At 39.7% G+C, this 23,924-nt stretch overlaps 1 protein-coding gene across 1 annotated transcript in view; it reads left to right on the top strand.

Annotated features, from left to right (window-relative positions):
- Positions 1 to 23,924, top strand: part of ARHGAP22 (Rho GTPase activating protein 22) — a 374,146-nt gene that overhangs the window by 273,900 nt on the left and 76,322 nt on the right. The window contains exon 4 of the mRNA XM_056800688.1: positions 22,076 to 22,204. Within this exon, the coding sequence (XP_056656666.1) occupies positions 22,076 to 22,204 (129 nt within the window). The remainder of the gene's footprint in view (positions 1 to 22,075; positions 22,205 to 23,924) is intronic.

Genomic DNA, 23,924 nt, shown 5'->3' with positions numbered 1-23,924 from the left:
TTGGACTTAAACCCAAGTCTCTCTTGACTCCAAGTCCCAGAGCTCCTTTACTTGATCACCTTAAAAATAAAAATAAAAAAAGCTTACAGTTTCACCTGTTCGTGTAGTATTATTGAGTATAGGTTGAGTTTGTTCTAGAAAATCTCTCTAAGAACCTTCTCATTTTACTATGGTTTTCTAGTCATTGTTCTTGATGAAAAACTAACTTGAAAAGCATTACCAAAATACCTAGAACTATATAGTCAAAGAGCTAAAGTTTGGGTGGAACAATTCTCTACTACCAGAGCCATAACCACTAATTTTTGTGCCTGGGGCAAGCAGCATGTACCCTCAGATCAGCTTTTTAATTCATGTTATGAAAATACTACAAGTAATTAAGATAAATTCAGTTGAGTGGAAGAGTTACTATAGTAGTTCACAGATGGGTGTTATTAACAATGTTCACCATCTGGCAGCTTCTAATTTTAACTAATTATTTTTGCTAATTAGGTACTAAGCACAGTTGTTTCTAAGCTGCTGAAGGAGTGTTTGTGTTGTCCATGTGTAAATATAACAGTTTTTTAAATGAACAGTTACAAAATTATTTCTGTTTTTTGAAGCTTTAAATTCCAGTACCTTTGAGGAAAATTCTGCATGCCCTACCTTAGTTATAGATCTGTTTTGCACCCATGTATCCTATATCACTTTCAGCTTAATTATTAACTTGGGGTTCTGTATTTACTCTGGAGATCTGAAAGGAAAGCTTTGGTCTCAGTCATTTCTCTAGCTCTGAATTTCATTTTGATGCCTAAATAAGTTAGAACCTGGACCAGGTTCTTTTAAGTGTCCTGGTTTTAATGAAAAGATAGTATCTGCAGCATCTTCCAAAGAGGAAGAACAGTCTAGTTGAGAATCACCTAAAGGAGATAGTATTTAGAAACAGAAACTCAATTTAATATAAAACCCATGACATGAAACAGAAAATCCACACCGCAAGTCAAAATGAGTCATCCAGGCCAAATATACATGGATAGTTATTAAAACTCCCAAAGCCCCCAAGAGAAGTCTTCATTATAGTGTAATTTCCTGGCTATGAATATTCCTTCCCCCATTTTTTTTATAACTCCCTCTCAAGGCATCTCTATTAAGGCATCTCTATTTCCTAACATCTCATATGTCTATAGAGATAACACTAGTATTGTTTCTAGGGTAATTCCCCACCAATAGGGCCATAACTAGGGCAAGGAAATGGGGCTTTTCCCCAGGGTATCAAAGCTTAAAGGGCCCTTACCTCTCCTCAGTACCAGAGAAAGAGCTACCCTTAGTATCTGGGCAACAAGAACAATTAGTTAAAATAAAAATTTACAGACAAGGCTGCCCAGTTAGAATGTTGGCCTTGAAGTAGGACCTACCTCCAACATATATTTCTACCCTTTATAAATCATTTAACTTCCCAGGCCCTAGATAATTGGCTAAAACTCTCAATTGCAGAAAAAGCAACCTGCACTGATAAAGGAAGTTTCCTTCCTAGAGCTCTATATACCAATCACATTACACATCTGAACAAAAACAAGCTACCAAATGGTGTGTTTTCTTCCCCCACCCCCACTTCCAGTGACTGTAACATAAGTGAGTTCTTCTCAGGCCTGGTCTTGACCACTCTTCCTTCCCCTATCTCTCAAGCAGCAGTCTCTTTCTACTCAATCTAGGATGATATTTGGGGTTTATTTTGACCCATCCATTCTCAAAAAAAAATTTGTCTTAAAAAGTTGACTTGTTTCTTCCTTCCTTCCTTCCTTCCTTCCTTCCCTCTGTCCCTCCTTCCCTCCTTCTTCCCTTCTTCCCTCTCTTTCTTTTTTCTTTCTTTCTTCCTTCCCTCCTCCCTCTCTCTCTCCTTCCTTCCTTCCTTTCCTCCTTTCTTCCCTCCTCCCTCTCTCTCTCCTTCCTTCCTTCCTTTCCTCCTTTCTTTCCTCCTTCCTTCCTTCCTTCCTTCCTTCCTTCCTTCCTTCCTTCCTTTCTTTCTTTCTTTCTTCCTTTCTTCCTTTCTTTCTTTCTTTCTTTCTTTCTTTCTTTCTTTCTTTCTTTCTTTCTTTCTTTCTTTCTTTCTTTCTTTCTTTCTTTCTTTCTTTCTTTCTTTCTTTCTTTCTTTCTTTCTTTCTTTCTTCCTTTCTTCCTTTCTTCCTTTCTTCCTTTCTTCCTTTCTTCCTTTCTTCCTTTCTTCCTTTCTTTCTTTCTTCCTTTCTTCCTTTCTTCCTTTCTTCCTTTCTTCCTTTCTTCCTTCCTTTCTTTCTTTCTTCCTTTCTTCCTTTCTTCCTTCCTTTCTTTCTTTCTCCTTCCTTCCCTCTTTCTTCCCTTCCTCCTTCTCTTTCTTTCTTTTTTCTTTATTCCCTCCTTCCTTCTTTCCTTCCTTCCTTCATTCCTCCTTCTCTCTCTGTCTCTCTGTCTCTGTCTTTCTCTGTGTCTGTCTGTCTCTCTCCCTTCCTTCATTCATTCATTTGTTCCTTCCTTTTAGCTGCTTGTCCCAGGAGTCAAATTACTCTGACCACCAACAGAAAAATAACTAAATACATTAATTTTTTCAATCCCATACCTTCCATTTTAGAACCAATGCTGCATATTGGTTCCAAGGCAGAAGAGTAGTAAGGACTAGACAATGGGGGTTAAGTGACTTGCTCAGGGTCACATAGCTGCATAGTATATGAAGCCAAATTTGAACCGAGGACCTTCCATCTCTAGGGCTTACTCTCAATCCACTGAGCCATCTAGCTGGCCACCAACACTTGTAAGTGTGTGTGTATGGGGCTTATTATACTCCAGGAAAGGAGGTTAAAAACTGCCCAAGAGTAAACTTCATAGTTGCGGTAAGGCTAATCACTAGGGATACAAAGACAAAGATGAAATAGTTCCTGGCCTCCAGAAGTCCACATTCTGTTGGTGAAGATAGCAGATACAACACATGAGTATATGTATAATATATGCAGAATAAATATTTTAAAATTTCTTTTTGCACTGGGTGAATAATGAGTATCGCTCATTTGTGTAACTATAAATCATAGATTATTTCACTTAAGCCTTACAATAACACTGCAATGCAAGTAGAAAAGCAATATTAACCTCATTTTATAGATGAAAAAACTGAGGCACAAAGACTGAGGGATTTGCCCATGACACAGCTAGAAAATGTCTAAGGCAGAACTTGAACCCAAATCTTCATGACTTTTCCACCATACCTGAACCCCACTCTGCTCAAGATCTATTTTGGATGTAACTTGATTTCTGGGAGAGGATGAGCTATTTGTCTAAGCTGCAAACATCTGTCTAATGAGCCTTCCTCATTATTATAAGTTGTCCTCAATGTTCCTATCCCCCTGGTATTTTTCCTCACACATATGGCGGCCACAACCTACACCTCCAGAGCTGTTGGTCTCATTATCATGGATTGTGAAAATCTTTCCCACTGCAGCTGGGATCTGGGAGGAAGGAGTAAAAGTCTGGGAGAAGCCGGTGCACCCTGGAGATTATGGAGTCTCTCTTGTCCCCAGGAGAGGTGGGACTGGTGTGCACAGTGAGGGAGCCTCCTCATCTGGAGTGACTTGATTTCCTGGTTTGTTCTGGTTCTTTCTCTCACAAAAGGAAAAGCTTCCTGTCTCCCTCCAACTGGTCTCCTGTCCATCTGCCTTCATGTCAATTATTAATTAGGTTGTTGAATAGATTGTTGAATGTGTTTAGCCCAAATGCAAACTCAGGAAATTCATTCCTCCCTGCACAGACCAAGCACTGACATTGGTAGGAGAATGTTTGTTGCTGTTTATCGATTAGTCCTGTCGATAATCATTCATTATTATTGCTCAGTAGTTTTCAGTCATGTCTGGCTCTTCCTGATCTCATTTGGGGGTTTCTTGGTAATGATACTGGAGTGGTTCACCATTTTCTTCTCCAGCTCATATGATTAATGAAGAAATTAAAGTAAATAGGGTTAAGTGACTTGCCCAGGGACACACAGCTAGTAAGTGTTTGAAGCAGCTTTTAAATTTAAGTCTTCCTGACTCTAGGGCCATATTACTTATCCACCTATTTTATTTATTTATTTTGTAAAACCCTTTCCTTCTGTCTTAGACTCAGTACTGTGTATTGGTTCTAAGGCAGAAAAGTGGCAAGGGCTAGGCAATGGGGTTTAAATGACTTGCCCAGGGTAACACAACTGGAAAGTGTCTAAGGCTAGATTTGAACCCAAGACCTCCCATCTCTAGGTTTGGCTCTCAATCCACTGAGTTACCCAACTGCCCCCAGACTGCAAGCTTCTTGAAGGCAGAGACTATCTTTTGTCTCTTTTTTGTATCTCTAGCACTTAGCACAGTGTCTCACACATAGTAAGTACTTAATATTTTAATGGAGTTGAATTGAATTGGTAGGTCTTGGTTGAACTTACAATCCATTGACATACACAGCTAGGAAGTGTCCCTGACTAGATTTGAATCCAGGACTTCTCATCTCTAGGCCTAGTTCTTAATCTACTGAGCCACCTAGCTGCCCCCTCCCCTTATTCTTATTCTAGTTCTTATTCACATAATAATATTAATCCTTGACTTTTGTCCAGTGTTATGGGAATTTACAGCCAAAATTATGGAATTTTAGATATGAACCCAGACAACCTGGATTTGAATGCTGTCCCTCATAAGTATCTGGGTGAACTTGAGCAAATCTACTTCCCTGTCATCCCCTCCCCATCACCATTCCCCCAGCATACTAGATGCTTCCTTCCACCTCTAAAATGATTTTTTTATTCATGCTATTCTTATTGGGCAGGTAGGTGGTACAATGGATTGAATGCTCAGCTTGGATTCCAGAAAGTCTCAAGTTCCAGTTCTGCCTCAGACTTTTCCTGGCTCTGTGACTCTGCAAGTCACTTAAACTTTTCTTAGCCTCAGTTTCCTCTTCTATAAAATGGGATGATCTCATTGTTTTCATTCAGTCATTAAATCATCTCTGATTCTTCATGATCTTGTTGGAGGTATTCTTGGTCATGATTATGGAGTGGTTTACCATTCCTTCTACAGTAAATTAAGGCAAACAGAAGTTAAATGACTTGCTCAGTCATGTAGCTTGAAATCAGGGACTGTCTTTTGCTTTTCTTTGTATTCCTAGTGCTTAGGTGTTTAATGGTTGTGTAAAGCAGGTGAGTGTAGAAGTGGATCATGCTGGCCCTGGAGTCAAGAGGACTCTTCTTCAAGAGTTCAAATTTGGCCTTGGACACTTAATGGCTATGTGACCCTGGGCAAGTCACTTAACCCTGTTTGCCTGTTTCCTCATCCATAAAATAAGCTGGAAGTATAGAATGATCAGTCTAGAGCTGAAAAAGTCCATGAAGGCTATTTAATTTAATGCCTTCAATTTATAGTGAGGAAACAGAAGTATAGCCTGTAGAGGTTAAATGATTTGCTTGGATCCTTACTTACCTTGTTTTTTTTTTTTTAATGAAGAAGTAGAGATACAAAGTGAGGCCAGTGAAAGGTTATTTAATGTCTGATGAGAGAGAGAGGCAGAGAGAGACAGGGAGGGAGGGAGAGACAGACAGACAGACAGACAGACAGACAGAGACAGAGAGAGGGAAAGAGAGTCAGAGGGAGGGAGAGAGCCAGGGAAAGGGGGGGGGGGAGAAGAAGAAGAAGAAGGGGATGGTGGGGGAGAGAGAGAGAGAGAGAGAACGAGAGAGAGAGAGAGAGAGAGAGAGAGAGAGAGAGAGAGAGAGAGAGAGAGAGAGAGAGAGAGAGAGAGAGAGAGAGAGAGAGAGAGAGAGAAAACGAGAGAGAGAGAACAAGAGAGAGAGAGAGAGAGAGAGAGGAAGAGAGAGAGAGAGAGGCAGGATCTTTATTAAGGGTGGAACTGAAGGGAAAGAATGAAAGGTTCTCAGTAATTCATTAACCATATACCTCCTCTAGGAAAATTTCCAAAGCTTTAAAGTTTGTTTGCTTTTGAATAGCCTCTGAATTGGGAGCTTTCCAACTCTTCCGAGATGACAGGAGGCATCCTGGGAAGCTTAAGTGAGGGTGCTTTCTCTTTTAATCCAAGAATATTCAGGAAATCTTCTGTCTGATTCACACCATTCAAGTACCTGCCTACTGGGCACTGTTGCATCTCCCTATAAATTCAGGTCATTTTAACAAACTCATACCCAGAGCCCCAGGGTCCTGGGACACTGGGGATACAACAATGGAAAACCACTCTATCCCTACTTTCCAGGTGTTTATAACATGCATAGAAATTAGGAGAAGTTAAACCAGAGTGATAAGGACTGAGAACTCAAAGAAAATGCCAGAGGGTGAGCACACTTTTAGCTGGGGGCAATAGGAAAAGTTTCTGGTGGGAGGTAACTCTTAAATTACACTTTTGAGGAGGCCAAGGTTTCCTGAGGCAGAAATTTGGAGAAAGTACAGAAGAAAGAAAGGATATGGCCCGGGGGGATGCATAGAAAAGTAAGACTAGAAGATGAGATCAAGGAAATATAGCTTATCCAAGTGATTGTCTTAGCCTTCCCAGGAAGACCTTCAGTGAAACTTGCCACAACTTTCTGAGGCAGCAGGTTCTTGTTCAGTTGATTATCAGTGTGCCCAGTTATTCCTGACCCCCTTTAAGATTTTCTTGCCAAAGATTCTGGAGTGGTTTTCCACTTCCTTCTCCAGCTCATTTTATAGACGAGGAAACTGAGGCAAGCAGGGTTAAGTGATTTGCTCAGGATCACACAGTTAAGACCAGAACTGGCCCCATTCCACTCTGGAGCAGTTCTAATTGTTAGAAAGTTTTTCCTGACTATGAGTATAAATTGGCCTCTTGGAGACTTCCATTCATCATGCCCTCCATCCACTGGGGCTCAGTAGAAGTCTAATCTCTCTTTCACATGTTATCACTTTAAATAATTGAAGACAGCTCTCTTTTCTAACCTCAACCTTCTCAATGAGGTAAACAACCTGGCCCCTCACCGCTTTGTTTCCCCTGCTGTGGACGCTCTCTAGCTTATCAATGTCCTCCTAAAATATGGTTCCCAGAACTCATCATATGCTCCCTTTTCCATGAAAACTATTCCAGTTACACTGTTACTGTTCAGTCGTGTCCACTCTTCATAACCCCATTAGAGGTTTTCTTGGCAAAGATTATGGGAATAGTTGACCATTTTCTTCTCCAGATCATTTTATAAATGAGGAAACGGAGGCAAATAAAGTTAAGTGACTTGCCCAGAGTCACACCCATAGTGTCTGAGGTCAGGCTTTCCTGACTCCAAGCTTGGTACTCTATCCACTGTGCCACCTAGCTGCCTCAATTACATTGGCCTGTGCGAATCTCTTTCTTCTTTAAAGTCTTATTGTAATTATCACCACCAAGATAAGGGGAAAGATTTCATGAATGGTACTTTTGGTCTCCTGACTTAGCTTATGTGTTTCGTGAACCATATTTGAAATATCTTTCCATCCCTCACAGTGCCTAGCACAGTGCTGATAACATGGCAAACACAGATTAATCCATTGATAGATGGATTATCAGAAATGTGATTGGAAATGTAAGGTCAAACTACATTATAGGGGACTCTGAATGCTGGGATTAAAAAGTTTGGGCATGCTTTTCTAGGCAATCCTGAATCATAAACAATGATGAAATCCTTACCAAAGATTCCACATTAAATCAATCATTCAACAAACATTTATTAAATACCCACTGCATACCAGGTGCTATATTGAGCAAAAATAAATACAATCCCTGACCTCAAGAAATGTGTACTCTAAAATGAGAAATGAATCTGATCCAACCCCATTCATTCTTCAGATAAAAGGAGATGACATGACTTATATCTACAGAGGATTATCAGAGGCAGGATTTGAATTCAGATTTCCTGACTCCAGAGTCAGAGTTCTTTACACTTTATATATGTTATATTTGATCTCTCTCTGTCTGTCAGTCTGCCTTTTTCTCTCTCTCTGTCTTTATCTCACTTCCTCCTCCTCTTCCTTCTTTAAAAATTAAAGTGAACAAGATCACAGGGAGAGATTTGGGAGTGACCAGTAGTATCTGTTATAGTTCATAAATAAAGTAGCCATTTGACATTCAGTTTCTAGGAAAACTGGAATAGTAGGTAGAGGACAAGCTTTGGAGTCAGGAAGTTCTGATCTGACACACACCAGCTGTATCACCTTGGGACCATTATATAATCTGCCAGTGTGCCTACACAGCTTCCTAAAAAGCAAAATTACAGATTAATAGTCATGGGGTGGGGGGGAGAGGTGTTCCAGGAAGGAAGGAGAGAGGGAGGGAAGGAAGGAGAGAAGGAAGGAGGGAAGGAAAGAAGGAAGGAAGGAAGTAGGGAGGGAAGGGAGGAAGGAAAGAAGGAAGGAAGGAAAGAGGGAAGGAGGAAGGGAAGAAGAGGATGGAGGAAGGAAAGAAGGAAGGAAGGAGAGATAAGGAGGGAAAATAGGAAAAGGAAGAAAAAGAAAGGGGAAGGAAAAGGAATGAATTAAGGAAAATAGGAAGGAAGAACTTACTTAACATTTATAATGTGCTAGACATATGTGATGAAGGAAGGAAGGAAGGAAGGAAGGAAGGAAGGAAGGAAGGAAGAATTATAATGCCTTATAACATGTGCCCAAATGCTTTACTTTTAAAAATGTGGGCCCATGGTCTTTCTTAATCTGCTTTGTTGTGAAACTTCAATAAAACTAGATGATCTCTCATCTCTAAATGCTCCCGTGTTTTCTGCCTCCTGGACAGGACAGGGTGCTCCGCAGCTTTTTTTCCCAGCACACCTTTGTCCAAGGTCTCCTCCTTCATTTGCCTCATGGGCTGCAATAGCATTGTTGCTTGCAGGTAATGAGCTGGCCTAGGCAGCTGGACCACACCAGGAATGGAGCATCCTGATAATTGAGAGAGAAAGCCTCTTTCTCTCCAGGTCCAAGGGGTACGCTTTCAATGCTATGGAGTTCCACTAGGTAAAGAACCTTTGCAAACACACAGAAATCACAGCTGTGTCCTTGTTTATCAATCTTTTGCCCCAAATGACCTCCTGTGTTTCCCACACACTCCACATCATCAAACCCACCCCAGGATACCGGTTGGTCTGCCCCTATTCTGGGTCATGTGAAATGTGCATTTGTTGTGTTTTTACATCTGCTTTGGGTCCAATTGAAATCCCGTCCCTTAAGAAGCATGGAGCATTATTGGGCATTAAAGCCTGCACACAAGGCAAGATTGGCCCCAGTGTGGTACTGGAGAAATATATTCTTCCACAGCCAGCCTGTGCTTTGAGCAGGTGTCTACATCATTTGTAATGAGCTCTGGGGTGCTGATGAAACCTGGCAGGACTGGACACTAATGAGCAGGGTTTCTAAAGTGCCAAACAGTTCCCCAGCAGGAGAGGAACAGCATTAGACCAAATGGAGCTATTGTTTACTCTACAACAGAGGCCGGAGGGCAGAGCTGGAAATAAATGGAAACAGAATACCAGAGCTGGTGCGATGGCACCCGTGTTCCCCAGAGGGGCATCAGTGAGTGAGTCAGACATTAGGAAAGCAACAGGGATGGGCACCAGCTTAGCTTGTGTTTTGGGGAGAAGTTAGGGTGTTCCTAATGGATTAAATAAACTGATGGATGTCTTATGGTTCCTAGCCTCTGCCTCTGAGGGAGTCTCAGCTGTTGAAATGGATCTACCTCTCTATTTCTCAGCACCCAAATGGATTATGATCATATACAAGCTCAGAAAGAAGTCCCCGATTCTTTTGTTTATTTTCTGGACATGAGCTTTCCTCCATAAGGGAAACTCCCAGGGAAGCAATTCCCTCCACCAATTCAGACACAATGATTCTGCGTCTTAGTATGTGACCTAAGGCATTAAGCTGTTAAATGACTTGCCCGATATCACACAGCCAATATGTGTCAGAGGCTCATCTCTCATCTACTACCCCAGGCTGCCTTTCCCGCTCAGATTAATCTTCCTAATTAATCAGACCACATGATTCCTCAAGCCAAAAAATTTTAGTAGCTCCCCAAGAGCCTATCAGAGAAAGCCTAAACCTCTTAGTCTGTCTTTCAAGGCTCTTCATAATATGGATTCAAGCTATATTAAAATTATTTTCTCCCATATGAACCCAATATTGTTTTATCCAAACTAAATGTCTCCTCTGGCTCCCTACCTTTACCCATACCACACTCCCTATGCCTAAAATTCCTGCACCTCCTTCTGAGTTAGCTCTTCAATTCCCTTCAAAGCTCACAAATAGCACCTTCTTCTTGAAGTCTTCCTTGAATATCCCCACTGGAAGGTATCTTAAGGCACTTAACACTCATACTATAGTATCTGGTTTTCATTTTCTAATTTGTATTTTATCTCTGTATGTTTTTCTTTTTCTTTCTCTCTTTGTTTCTTTGTTTCTCTCTTTGTCTCTTCCTTCCTTCCTTCCTCCTTTTTCCCTTCTCTCTTCCCTTCTCTCTTCCTTTCTTCTTTTCTTTTCTTCCTTTCTTTTCTTTCTTTCTCTCTTCCTTCTTTTCTTCCTTTCTTCTTTTCTTCCTTCCTTCCTTCTTTCCTTCCTTCCTTCCTTCCTTCCTTCCTTTCTTTCTTTCTTTCTTTCTTTCTTTCTTTCTTTCTTTCTTTCTTTCTTTCTTTCTTTCTTTCTTTCTTTCTTTCTTTCTTTCTTTCTTTCTTTCTTTCTTTCTTTCCTTCTTTCCTTCTTTTCTTCTTTCCTTCTTTCCTTCTTTCCTTCTTTCCTTCTTTCCTTCTTTCCTTCTTTCTTCCTTCCTTCCTTTCCTTATTTCTCTTTCTCTCTTTGTCTCTTTCTTCCTTTCTTTTTCTCTCATCCTCTCTCTCTTTTTCTTTCTTTCTTTTATTTTATTTATTCTTTTTTATCCATTGTAAGAAGGGCAACATGGTACAATGGCTAGCAAACTGGCCTTGGAATCAGGAAACCCTGGTTTTTAAGTCCTACTTCTGACACATACTAGCTATATGATCATGAATAAGTCACATAATCCCTTGGTTAACTCTCTAAGACCAAATTCAAAATGAAATACAAATATGTATTGATGGAGAGAATTTTCACCCAGACAAAAAAGAAATACTAAAGAACAAAACACAAAACTTATATTGTATAACCAACAAAGGTGTCAAACATATTTTATTTAACTTTGTGTCTAGTGTGGTTTCTTACACATAAAAAATGCTTAATAAATGTGTGTTGAATAAATGAATGGAGAGACAGAAAGAGATAAAATACCTTGGATCATCCCTTTGATATTTGTAAAATAAAAGTCAAATTATTATTATATATTAATTTATATTAGTGTATATATTATATTAAATAATATATTATTACACATTAATTTTTATATTCTATTATTCATCATTACACATCAATTTATATATTATATTAAATTGTATGTTATAATATATTGGATATTTCTATTATTTGTTATATGTTAATTTTAAATTATACATTATGATCTATTAAATAATATTTATATTATTTAAATAAATATGCATATAAGAATATTACACAAATAATTTGTATAAATAAAAGTCTCTCAAGATTGAGGATAGAGGCGCAGCTAGGTAGTACAGTAGACAGTGTCAGTCCTGGAGTCAAGAGGACCTAGGTTCAAATGTGGCCTCACTGTGTGATGCTGGGCAAGTTGCTTACCCCCAGTTGCCTTGCCCTTGCTACTCTTTTGTCTTAGTATTGATACTGAGAGAAGGTAAGTGTTTAAGAAAAAACATAAGGATCTGAGGATTGATTGGGTAATGAAGTTGAGAAAGAATCTTTTGTTAGATGAGATATAGGAGACCTAAGATTCAGATTTTGGTTATTTAAATATTTTTTCCAGTCTTAACATTGTTATGACTAAAAGTCCCTCAAGACTGAATTTGGAGTAAGAATATCAATTTATTGATTATATCAGATTTATTGGCCAGGCCAGCTTCATAACCGTTAAGGTGACATAGGACTCTGTGGCCCTTTTGAATGACAAGGGACCAAGAAGCTGAGTCAGGCAGCTTGATAAATAGTTTTAGGAGCTCATTATTCAACCCCTCTCTTGAACATCCCAAGACATTTCTAATTGGCAATCAGCTAATTAGGAGGTAGTCCATCAAACCCAGCAATTCCCCACACCAAGAGAGGGACAGGTGATTTGTTTCTCTGGTATGCAGGAAAAGAATCATTGTAAAACCTTCCAGTTAGCTGGGATCTGTGAAAGGATCACATTCCTAAGAACAAAGAGAATGCAAAAATCTATAGACTGGAGGGAGCCAGATCCAAGATCTGCCTCAGGAATTCTCCCTAATATAAAAATAATACAGTATATGACAAATAAATTCTTAAAACATCAAGTTTACACATTTGTACATCACTTGGAAGCACCTAAAATTCTGCTTTCTGGGAGTGTCTTGCCCATAGTAGGGGCTTAATAAATGCTTCTCGGTTGATTTCAAGGTCATCAGAGAAGAAAAAGACCTCCTCCATCCAGTCAGAGTTAAATGTAAGCAAACTCTTCAGCCTCCCCTGTCATCCTCTGTGAATAATAAAGCGACCCCCTACCCAACCAATTTCTTGGCCATCTCTGAGTCCATCTCAAAGAGGTCCAAGGAAGATAAATAGCAGTGATCTGTCTTGTTGGCTATAGTTGTTATTTTGGGCTATATGTCAAGTCACTACTGCATTTCTATAATAAAAGATGGCCTATACCAAGTTATTTTCAGGCCATTGCAGATATAATCATAGGGTTGTAGACTGCGCTTCCACCTACCAGTTTGATTTACGTTGGACTGATGTGTGATCTCATCTATCTGGGTAATTCCCCCGACTGTGCAAATAACCATCCATCCATGCCCTCTACAAATTTGAGTTACAGGCTATTATTCTCTGCTATCTCTGCATGGTTAAAGAGAGATGCATTTGCTTGTGGCAGATTTTCAGTATATTACAGAAGAAAACAATCTCTTTGGAATCCAAGGATCCCAGTTCAAATCTTAGTTGCCTGTATGATGTTGGTCAAGTTGCCTAATCTTTCTGGACCTCTGATTCTCAATTGTACAATGAAGAAGCTGGACTAAAGGGCCTTGAAGGTCCCTCCAGACTAAATTTATGATCTTTCCTGGGAACAAGATAGATTTTACTCTAATTTCAAGCCAGCCCTGGTGGTATACCCATTCCACAGAGACTCTATGGGATCTGACTAGTCAAAAGAATGGTCTTTCTCTAAAAGAGACGAGAGAATTCCAGGATCATTGCTCTCCTTCAGGTCCATTTCTGGGCAGTTTTTGTATGTCCCCAAGGTTTCAAAATTGGGCAAGATGGAGAAATGGGTCACAAGATAAGATAAATCATTTCTATCTAAATGTATCAATTAACCTTTCATGTAGGAATTGAATGAAAGTGGTCTCCTGTTTCGTATCATAGGGTGAGTTCTGGTTTCCAAAAAGCAGTATTGGTGTACCATAGCAGGTCCTCCCAAGCTGGACCAGAGACATTAGATACAGAACTGATCCTTTGACAATAAGCCTAGATACATGGAAAGAAACCCTTTATGAAAAGAATGGCTACCAGGCATTGATTTCTGCCAGTCCAATCCCAATTTTTTTTGAAGTATATAAATATATCCAGTTTCCAGATCTATAAAATGGGAAAATTGACCTAGATGGCCTCATTTCCACCCTAAGGACAGCTCTTTTGATTACTGAATCCCTATCCTGGACCACCATTTTATGAGGGGCCACTAGCCATGCTCACCTCATTTCTATCTCCATTAAATATTAGAAGTTCTCCTAACTCCTCACCAGCAACCTTCCCACCCTATAGATATATTCTCTCTGAAGCCTGCTCAACTGATTGGTGTGTCCCTAGACCAAAATGCTACTTTATGAAGGCTTCCAACAATGCTTACATCAACCTGGATGAACTCATTCTCCTTTTCCCATCTTCTCCTTCATCCCTAAAACTCAGCCCTTCTTTATATATCATATCCTCTATTATAAGCTCCTTAAAGGAAAGGATTTTGCTTGAATTTCTGCAACCTTCTCCTTTTTCCCCATGACCATATTTAGCACAATAACTGGCAATCGATTAAAAAATATTCTAAATTAATCAATTAAAATTAAAGACATATAGTTAGTACTTTATACATACAGTATCTCTCTGTCTAAATTTATTATCCTAAGTACATCATAATAATCTATTTACAAAAGAAATATAAGTATCTCACAGTCATAACAAAATAAAGCAGGAAATATTCCAAATTTATATTATGTACAGATAAATATGCTGGGGAATTCTTACATGTTGGGAAACTGAGTTACCAGGAGGATAAATGACTCACAGTAAAGTGGTAAACAAATACAGACTAAAGCCATTATTTTATCAGTCTTGGTTTAGTGATCCAGCATTGCCTGATCTAAGTCTTTGTAGGTCAGACATACAAAGTACACACAGCTATAGGTCTTCCCACAAACATATTTGATGATGCTCTAAACATCAGTTCACTCTGCTTGTAAAATTCTGATAAACCCAAATCTGGCAGATGAAGGAGAATAAGGACTAAGAAGAGGCCATAGTGGTCACTAGTGAAGTCTGAGAAAATAGTTTATGAAAGGTGATGGGGTAGGACTTTAAATTACAAAAAGCTGAGAGATTCAATCCCTATTTTAAATTATATAGACAACTAAGTGGCTTGGTGGATAGAGCCCTGAACCTAACATCAAGAAGACTTGAATTCAAATGTAGCCTCAAACAACTGGGCAACTCACAATCTCAGTTTGCCTCAGTTTTTATCAACTGTACAATGGAGATAAAAATAGCACCTACTTCCCTGGAATATCATGAGGAACAAATGAGATGTAATTAAAAAAAAAAACAGTAACTTCTGTCTTAGAAACAATACTAAGTATTCATTCCAAGGCAGAAGGGTGATAAAGCAGCTGGGGTTAAGCGACTTGCCTAGGAAGTATCTGAGGTCAAATTTGAACCCAGGACTTTTCCAGGTCAGGCTTTCTATCCATTGAGCCACTTAGCTGCCCCATGAGTTCTAATTTGTGGAGTTGTACAAACCTTGAAGCACTATATAAACTCTAGCTTTATTACACACTCCCCGGTCTATTCTCCCCTTGGTCCACAGTCTTCCTGATTCACTTCTTCTTCTGGTCCTTGAGACTTTAGTATCCCACCAAGGATCTAAGTTCTTCCAAATCCCTATTCAGCAAAACCTCCCACAACCATAAGCTATTCAAGGAACAAGCACTGGTTTCATCACCAAGGATTAAGACACTCAGGCTTGGATTCCAAAGAGGCAGCAGATCTGGAAGGCTTTCCAAACTCCCCAACCTTTTCCATATAACCTGAGATATTTTCTCACAAATGTCTCCGTTTAATAGACCTGTCCCTGCAGCATCCCTCTGACTATCTCCAGATCTGTGAACAGGACATCACTCCCAGCATCGTGTCAATTCCGGGAGGGGAGAGGCTGCTTCCTCTCTGCCTTTGTACCCTAGTCTGTCACCTGGGCTCTGGTGGGTGCTGTTATGTGGGGAGGGATCGGCGTGCTGAATTTGTTTTAATATCTCCAGCTCTTACACATTGGTAGGTGTTATAAGCTTCCAGAACTAGACAAGCGGGGGTGGAGATAAGGGAAGGGAGGAGGGGAATTCCTTCTTTAACCCTCCTCCTTGAGGTCCCCTTCACCTTGCAAAGCAGTGTGGAATCTGGAATTACGGTTGAGTTAAACAGTAATTAAACAGTGAGGCCAAATACTTCCTTGGTTTCCAGTCGCTGGCCTGGCACTTGGAGTTGCCTTCGCTCACTCACAGAGATTAACTGGGATTTAGTAGGTGCAAGTTCTGTTTATATTAAGACAATTCCATGGAAACCACCACATACCACAAGTCCTATTCTTTTCTACGTAAATTCCAATCGCAGTCTCTGTAGAGGGGCTACAGTCCTTTCTTTCACTAACAAATATGAATCTTTAAAAAACTTCGAATGCTTTACTCCTTCCAATTGGCTGAGGAGACATAGAGGGCAAGTGGGGGAAGCAATGGAGAAGTTCAGTGTTGCAGATAGAGTCTTACGTGAGTATTCCATAAGGACGAGACTTGGCTTTTTAAAAAAATCTTTCTGATAGTGGAACAGATTGTCAACAATTGAGCTGAGGAGGCAGCCAGGTAGCTCAAAGGATTGAGAGGTGGGAAGTTCTGGGTTCAAATCTAGCCTCAGATACTTCCTAGCTGTGTGACCCTGGGCAAGTCATTTAACCCCCATTGCCTAGCCTTTACTTCTCTTCTGCCTTGCAACCAATACACAATATTGATTCTAAGACAAGAGGTAAGGGTTGTTTATTTTTATAATTAATTTTAAAAAGAAAGGACCTGAGGGCTTTGGGAGGATCAAAGGTCAGGTCATCTATGGCCAACCCTTGGAGCCTACCTAAACACAGAATCCAGAGATTGGAATGTATTTCTCAAACCACAAAAGGAAGCAATACTTTCAGCATCTGACAATGACAACAACAGAACCCACCATCATATACATCCATATTGAAGTGTAATAAGTGTTGGGTAAAGGATAGAAAGGATAAAAAGAGAGCCACCTTTCAATCAGGAAGACTTAAATTCAAGTCCTACCCTAGTATATGCCCTGGGTAAGGCTCTTGTTCCCTGAGCAGTAAATTTCTAAAATTACTTAGAGTGCAGAAGAGTTGATTTCTGTTGTTAGAGGCTGCTACCCTTGCTGGGAATTCCCTATAACCAATGGACTCAAGCATCTTGGAAAAAGACAATTTAAAATCAAGTTCTCCAAATTCAATTAGAAATTACACAAAAGAGCCAAAAGATGGAAGAGAAGATGAAGATAAAGAAGAAGGAAGAGGAGGGAATGGAAGAAGGGGAGGAGAAGAAGAAAACAATTACAACAGAAGGGAGCATGGCCAGGCATTTTGAGGACATCCAGAAGCCTTGTATAGAAGCACTCACACGTCCACTATTAATATTCATAAGTTTTAAGAGCCTTAAAAATTCAGAGATGTAGGCACCACTGTCAATAGCTCCAGTTCACCAGCTTGGAAAGCCTCATGCTAATGGTTTTGGTCATATGAAAAGTCAAGGATGTCCTGATATTTGCTGACAAAAACAGGGCAGGATGGGAAAAGGCTCCTTCTTTGTTGCCTCCTCTCATTTATCCTGATTTATCCTCTGCCTTCATGTCTTCTGCTTCTGTGGATCTCTGCTCTCTAGTTTGTTCTTATTGTTGTTTGGACATTTCAGTTGTTTCTGACTCTTCATGAGCCCATTTGAAGTTTTCTTGGTAAAGATACTTGGAGTGGTTTGCCATTTTTTTTCTCCAGTTCCTTTTACAGAGGAGAAAATTGAGGCAGAGTTAAATCAAGTCACACAATCAAAGGTCTGTGACTGGATTTGAACTTGGGTCTTCCTGATTTCAGAGCTGGTTCTCTATTCACTATGCTACTTAGCTGCACCAGAAAGAAGCTGCCATGCCCATAAAGAGGCTTCTTGTCTCTGCTATTGTGGTCAGGGAGAGAAAGGAAGAGAAAGAAGGAGCCTGGAAATGACTTTCTCCCCAAGATTACTAAATAAATGTATGAGTTGGGAATTGAACCCACATTATCTAACCTTTTGCCCAGTCCATCCATGATGCCAGGCTATCTCAGCACCCACTCTAGTAAAATCATAGATCTTCCTTGATGCTTATGAGGTGCCCTAAAGACCACAAGTTGTAGCTATCTTAAAGGTCAGTTTAAGATTGCTTATTAGTGATGAGAGCACATTCTAGGACCAAAGCCAGTTAGGGATCTCTCAGCAAGTATATTATTGCATGGGCATAATACCCCTCGCCCTGGGCATACTTCTTAAACATCTTAATTTCATGTTGTGGCAAAGCTAATCGGGGTACCACACAGGTTCCATTGTAGTCACTTTTCCCCTGGCCTTTTAAGTAAAGCAATCAATCGAATGTCTATGGGCTATAAAAAATAAATTACTCTGATACTTCCTACCTATATGACCTTTGACAAATGGCTTAACCTTTTTAAAGTCAAAGTTTGCTTGTCTGTAAAATGTAGAAGTGGACTCAGCCTCTGAGATCCCTTCTAGTTCTAAATCCATGTTTCAATGATCCTTAAAAGTACTTAATTAATTTGGTTTTAATGTGACAGCAAGTCTCTGGATTGCCCCTAAGATGTAAATATCTCCCTTTTTAAATGACTGACAGCTAGTGCTGAAATAAACATATTTAAGACTGAAATGCCAGGTACCGTTTTGCCCTGGGTATCCCTAATCACAACTAGGAAAACAGCCTGGTCTAGACAGTTTCATCCCCAAGGTAACGCAGATCTCCACCAATAAGAAACGGTTCTGGCCCCACAATGTCCCAGATTACACACATTAGGACAATACCAAAGGTAGCATGATTGGGAGGCAGCATCAGGCACATCTTGCTATGCAGTTAGTGGTGCATGACTCACAGCCATTTGAATTCAGGGTAGACAAGGCATCATTGATCCTTGATTCAGTGCAGTTCAACAAGCTTATTCAGTTCTTAAACTTCACTTGGTGCTAAAGAATGAAAAACAAAAGAAAAAGAACCCTGTCTTCAAGAAACTTCTATTTTATTAGCAGCGCTTAGAACGTACATAGGCAAGTTGTTGTGCAGTAGTTTTTGGTCCTTTCTGACTCTTTGTGACCCCTCTTGGGTTTTCTTGGCAGAGATATGAGAATGGTTTGCCATTTCCTTCTCCAGCTCATTTTACAGTTCAGGGACCAGAGGTTTAGGGGACTTGCCCAGGGTCACCCAGCTAATAAGTCTGACTTGAACTCAGGTCTTCCTGACTCCAGCCCCTGAGTCACCTAGCTGCCAGTACACAGAGAAGTAGAAACAAGATAATTTGAGGAGGGAAATAAGACTTAACAAATGGGAGTTTCGGGACAGGCTACCCAAGGAGATGAAGCATTTTTAGAGGTAGAGTCTAAGAATGGAGGGACATGGGGGACAGAGGATTGAGTTCACAGAACAGAAGGCAATCCTGTTTGGCTGTGATGTAGAGAACAAGAAGAATAATTTGAAATAAAGCTGTAAAGGTAAATTGGGGGGGGGGGACCAGAATGCTACCCTGAGATTTGTATTTTTCACTTAGAGATAATGGGGAGCCAGTGAAGAATTTCCAGCAGCAGAGGGACAGCACCTTGAAAAGTTCCAGATACCTCAGTTGGGGAAGCCCATGTACTCTGACTTTTCAAAGCTGACCTTTCCTTACAAACAGTCACACTCTATCTAAGTTTAATATTTAACTCTTTGGTTTCTTTGCCTGTTTCATTTTCATAGGAGTCAAGATTTTTGTTTTACTGTTTTTTTTTTACTTCTAGATTCTAATCTATCCTGGATGTTTTGAGGTTGCTAGATGTCCAGCCTATCTTAGTCTAGCTATAGTATTGTCGTTGTTTTCTTTGGGGTTTTCTTTGCAAGGATACCAGAGAATTTGCCATGTCCTTCTCTAGTGGATCCAGAACATACTGAGTTTAAGTAACTCACCCAAGATCACATATCAAGGATGTGTCTGAGGCTGGATTTGAACTCAGGTCTTCCTGACTCCAGGCTCAGTGCTTTTAACCACTGTTAATGAATAAATAATAATAAATAAATTATTACTGAACTGAAAAAGGAAATCTACTCTGCCTGTTTTACAGATGAGAAAAGTGAGAGATGAAGTCATTTTCTATCAATGTTTCTACTAAAAATAAGTACCTCAGCCAGATTCAAATTCAGGTTTCTAAATTCATCCCATTAGTGGAAGTGCTTCATATTTATCTTTATTCCACAAGACATTTTCATATATTATGAAAATTTAAATTAATCTATAATAATTTCAAGTATTATATTTTAAGAGATTTATTCATGATTATTAAAAATAAAGTAATAAAAAAGTAACAAAATAAAACCACGTATCCATGGCTAATCTACCTGTTCAAAAACTCCACTTACCACCATGGTTGCAACCCAGGAAGTGTAAGAGAGGAATTTGCAAAAAAAAGAGCAAGACCAGGAACCCCACTCAATATATCCCCCTGTCTACAGGAAGTACATAATGACAGGAAGTCAGTGGGCTTCTGGAAAATGCAGTTTTTAGGGTAACAGATTTCCAATTATACACTATATATGTATTTAATATATATATATATAAACATACATATGTTTATGTACATAAATTTATTTATACATACACACAAATATACCTAGTTTCTCATATTCATATACATATTTTCTCATATACATAAATACATATACATATATGGAAATATATATAATATATACATTTTTTACCCTGAAAAATCATCCTGACTGGCTGAGAATACATGAAACCTTTCAGAACCTGGTTATTCAAATAATCTACAAAGCTGATTAGAGTAACGCTACTTGATATCTGCCACATTTCTACACTCAACATCAGAGTTCTAAAAAGGAACTAGTGAGCTCTGTGAGAGGTATTAATTAAAAATATATTTGGAGGATATTAATGTCATTCCACCGCAGCTTAATTCTGCATCTTTTATTTAAACGATCTCTTACAATGCTGCTAATGTTTACTTTTGCCATATTGAACGATAAAATGAAAAGAGAAAAAGAAAGCGAAATGGGAAAAATCTTTAGAAAGATTAATGATAGCTTATATTTCTGTATCCTTTAGGGAGCAGAGGATCTTGGATCTGTAACTAGAGGGAACCTCAAAGGCCCCTTCCTCATTTGACTGACTAGTCAACCAAGGCATGAGGAGGTTACATGATTTGTCTTTGGTCATATAGGTAGTGTTATGTTTATAACAGTTGAGGGGGGAGGAGAAGGGAATTAAGGGATGGTGAGAGAGAGAGAAAGACTAAGTGTATGTGGTAGATATGATCACAGATGAGTCATTCCTGTCCTTGCTCCCAACATTCCAAATGGTCCCTCTCTGTGCCTAGCTCATTCCTACAGTAGTAAGAGTTAGAAGTGGGATTTGATTCCAGGTCTTGATCTCAGAGCCAGCCTACCTTCTAATGTGACACCGACCATCTTATGATCTATTGTCTTATTATCCATTGACTTGTGTTCATGCATAGCTCATTAAAGGGTAGAACCAAGATTTGAACCAGATCTCTTAATATCAAGCCCATTGCTGTATATTCATTCTCCCCCTCTCCCCCTCCACTGTCCTACAAACAAATGGAATCTTGATGGAAAACCCTACCAAACTTTAGCTCCAGAAAAGAATTGCATGGCAGGAGTTTCTCTGGAGATCAGTGGCTTTCACAGGATCATGCAGAGTATATAAGCTAATGAGAAAGGAAACCCACAATTCTAAGATCTCTGGGGCCAAAAAACCTATGTGGTTGATTCAGAGATTCATATGCAATCTTTGTTCTTCTTTTGAATATGGAAATGTTCACATTTGCTCCTGGCTATAAATATTAAGATTTATAGAGTACTTTTAGGTTTGCAAAGCATTCTACAAACATTATCGTGTAAAAACCCTATGTAGGGGGAATTATTATCCCTGTTTGAGAGATGGGTAAACTGAGGCAAGCAGAAGACAAGCAACTTGTTCAGGGACACCCTGCTAGTGAAGCAGATTGGACAGCTTCTTGACTCTAGCTCCTGTTCTCTGTTCTCTAGCTTGACCATTTGGCTACCTAATGGCTTTTGTCAAGTTCACAATCTTTTAAACAATTTTTTTTAATCTCTAAGAAAGTATAAAAGTTAAAATTAAATCTTGATAATAGAAATATTATATTTTAAGGAAGTTTATTAATGATCATTAGAAATCAAGGAATAAAGAAGATACAAAATAAAGACCATCAGCCCATGGCTGATCAGCCAGTTCAAACACCCACCTTACCACCACCAAGCTCAGGACAGGAAGTAAAGAGATGGGACCTTCCATGTCCCCACCTATTATCCCCTATCTATAGGAAGTACATAATGACAGGAAGTCAGTGGGCTCCTGGGAAATGTAGTTCTTTTTTAGGGTAACAGATTTTTAATTATACAAAAGCAAGAAGGTAGTAAAGAGTGTGTGCTCTTTTGTCTTACAGGTGGTGCAGGGGACCGGGAGAAGATGCCTGTCAATCATGAAGCTTTCCTCCTTATGGCTAACTCCCAGAACGACATGGAAGATTGGGTGAAAGCCATCCGGCGGGTCATATGGGCTCCATTTGGTGGAGGTATTACAAATAGCTCCCATGCTTCTAAATTAAAACTGTTGCCTCAAGGTAAACCTCTTCCTTCCCTCCTCGGGTATGCATCTTGTTCCCGAGTTCCCCCCTGTGTATTTCTAAAGCAGTCATTCCTAGCCAGGTTGGTCTTTGGGTGTCTTCACAGGAGATTGGGGCAGAGCATCTGAAAGGCTACCGAAGTGACTGAAAAATAGCAGAAGCAGAACTTTCCTTAGCAACTGGAAACAAAACTATTTTTGGTTTTTGCTTTGCTTTTAAAGAAATTCCTTTCTCTTAATGATGTGCTCACATAGCTCAGGTGGGTGTCTCTTATGGGGCACTTTAGGGATGTTTGTGTATAGACAGCAGGTGTAGGGTTGTGTGTTGACAGTGAATCCTTCTGTGTATACACACACATGGCTTGTATGTGTGTGTTCATATTGCCCATGACCCCTTTACTCCTGTCAGGTGGGGCAGATGTTCCTCTCTCCCCTGACTTCTGTTCCTCACCTGTAAAAGCTGAGCTGAGCACCCCCTTTCTGCAGCTGAAACTCTATTGGAGAAGACCCTTCATGAGAGATGATCCCTCAGAGGAGATGGGGTGGGGGGTCACGGGGAAAAGAGGCAGAGCAGAAAAAGCCCCAAACTTGACTCCTGGTTCCAACATGACCCCTTTAGATTAGCTCCTGAACCCTGCCAACACCAGGTTTCCACCTCTTCTTGGCACAAAGTAGATCCTTAATAAATACTTAGCCCTGCCTCGGTACCAATCACAGAATTGTGTAGATGGAATTGGAAAGGCTCTTCCCAGCAATCTAAAACAACCTATTCATTTTACAGATGAGTAAATCATCTGAGACCTATAGAGTTCAGTGTTAGAACCCGGATTCAAAATCAGGTCCACTCTGACTCCCAAGCCATTCTCCTGCAATATACAACCTCCCTAGCTGCTTGTACCTTTCTGTGTCCATTCATTCATTCATTCATTCAGAAGCATTCATTAAGATTTCACTATTGTAAAAGGGAATTCTTAAGTGTTAGCTTCAACTAGGCAAAGAGAATAAAAGATTCCCTTTTACACTAGGTGGTAGACTCTGTCCTAGGCAGCCAGGGATACAAAGACAAAAAATGGCATTCAAGACTATTATCTACTTGACCAGCCTTTAAAGGATCTTGACTCTTAAACTAGAGGCTGCTACATGCATACTTGGAAATTCAGGATTCTTCTAATGTGCAAAAACCTACATATTCAGTTTGGTCTAAGCTCTTAAATCAAAGATAAGGAAATATCCAGTACTTTCTGCCCTTGGTGTAGAGGATGTAGGAGAAAGATGGAGTCACCAAGAATTACAAAAATCAACTCACTATTTAGCCTGAGGCCAGGCCTTAGGTATCAGCAAAATACAAGCATGAATAACCAAAGGCCAAAGGAAATGAGTTTTCTGATGAGCAAGAGGCTCACAGGGAGGCATTATTTCTGGCTTTGGGTTTGGAAGTACCAGATGGTGTAAAGATATGGGCTTAAGTATCACTTATTTAAAAAACAAAACAAAACAAAACAAAATAAAACAGTGTCAGATTCCATGCTCCAATCATGGAAGTGCCTTTTTTTTTTTTAATGTTGCCTCCTGGGAAGAAATTCCCATGCCCCAGGATTCTCTCTTCACTTGAGTATTCTCCTCTTCCTTTCAAAGCAATAGGAAAGTTGCTCTGTTTTCCTTTGATGGTA

This window comes from Monodelphis domestica, chromosome 1, assembly GCF_027887165.1.
Source record: "Monodelphis domestica isolate mMonDom1 chromosome 1, mMonDom1.pri, whole genome shotgun sequence".
In the NCBI taxonomy this organism is placed as follows: Eukaryota; Metazoa; Chordata; class Mammalia; order Didelphimorphia; family Didelphidae; genus Monodelphis; species Monodelphis domestica.
The sequence above is the reverse complement of the archived record's forward strand: the minus strand, read 5'-3'. Positions and strand labels throughout refer to the sequence as shown.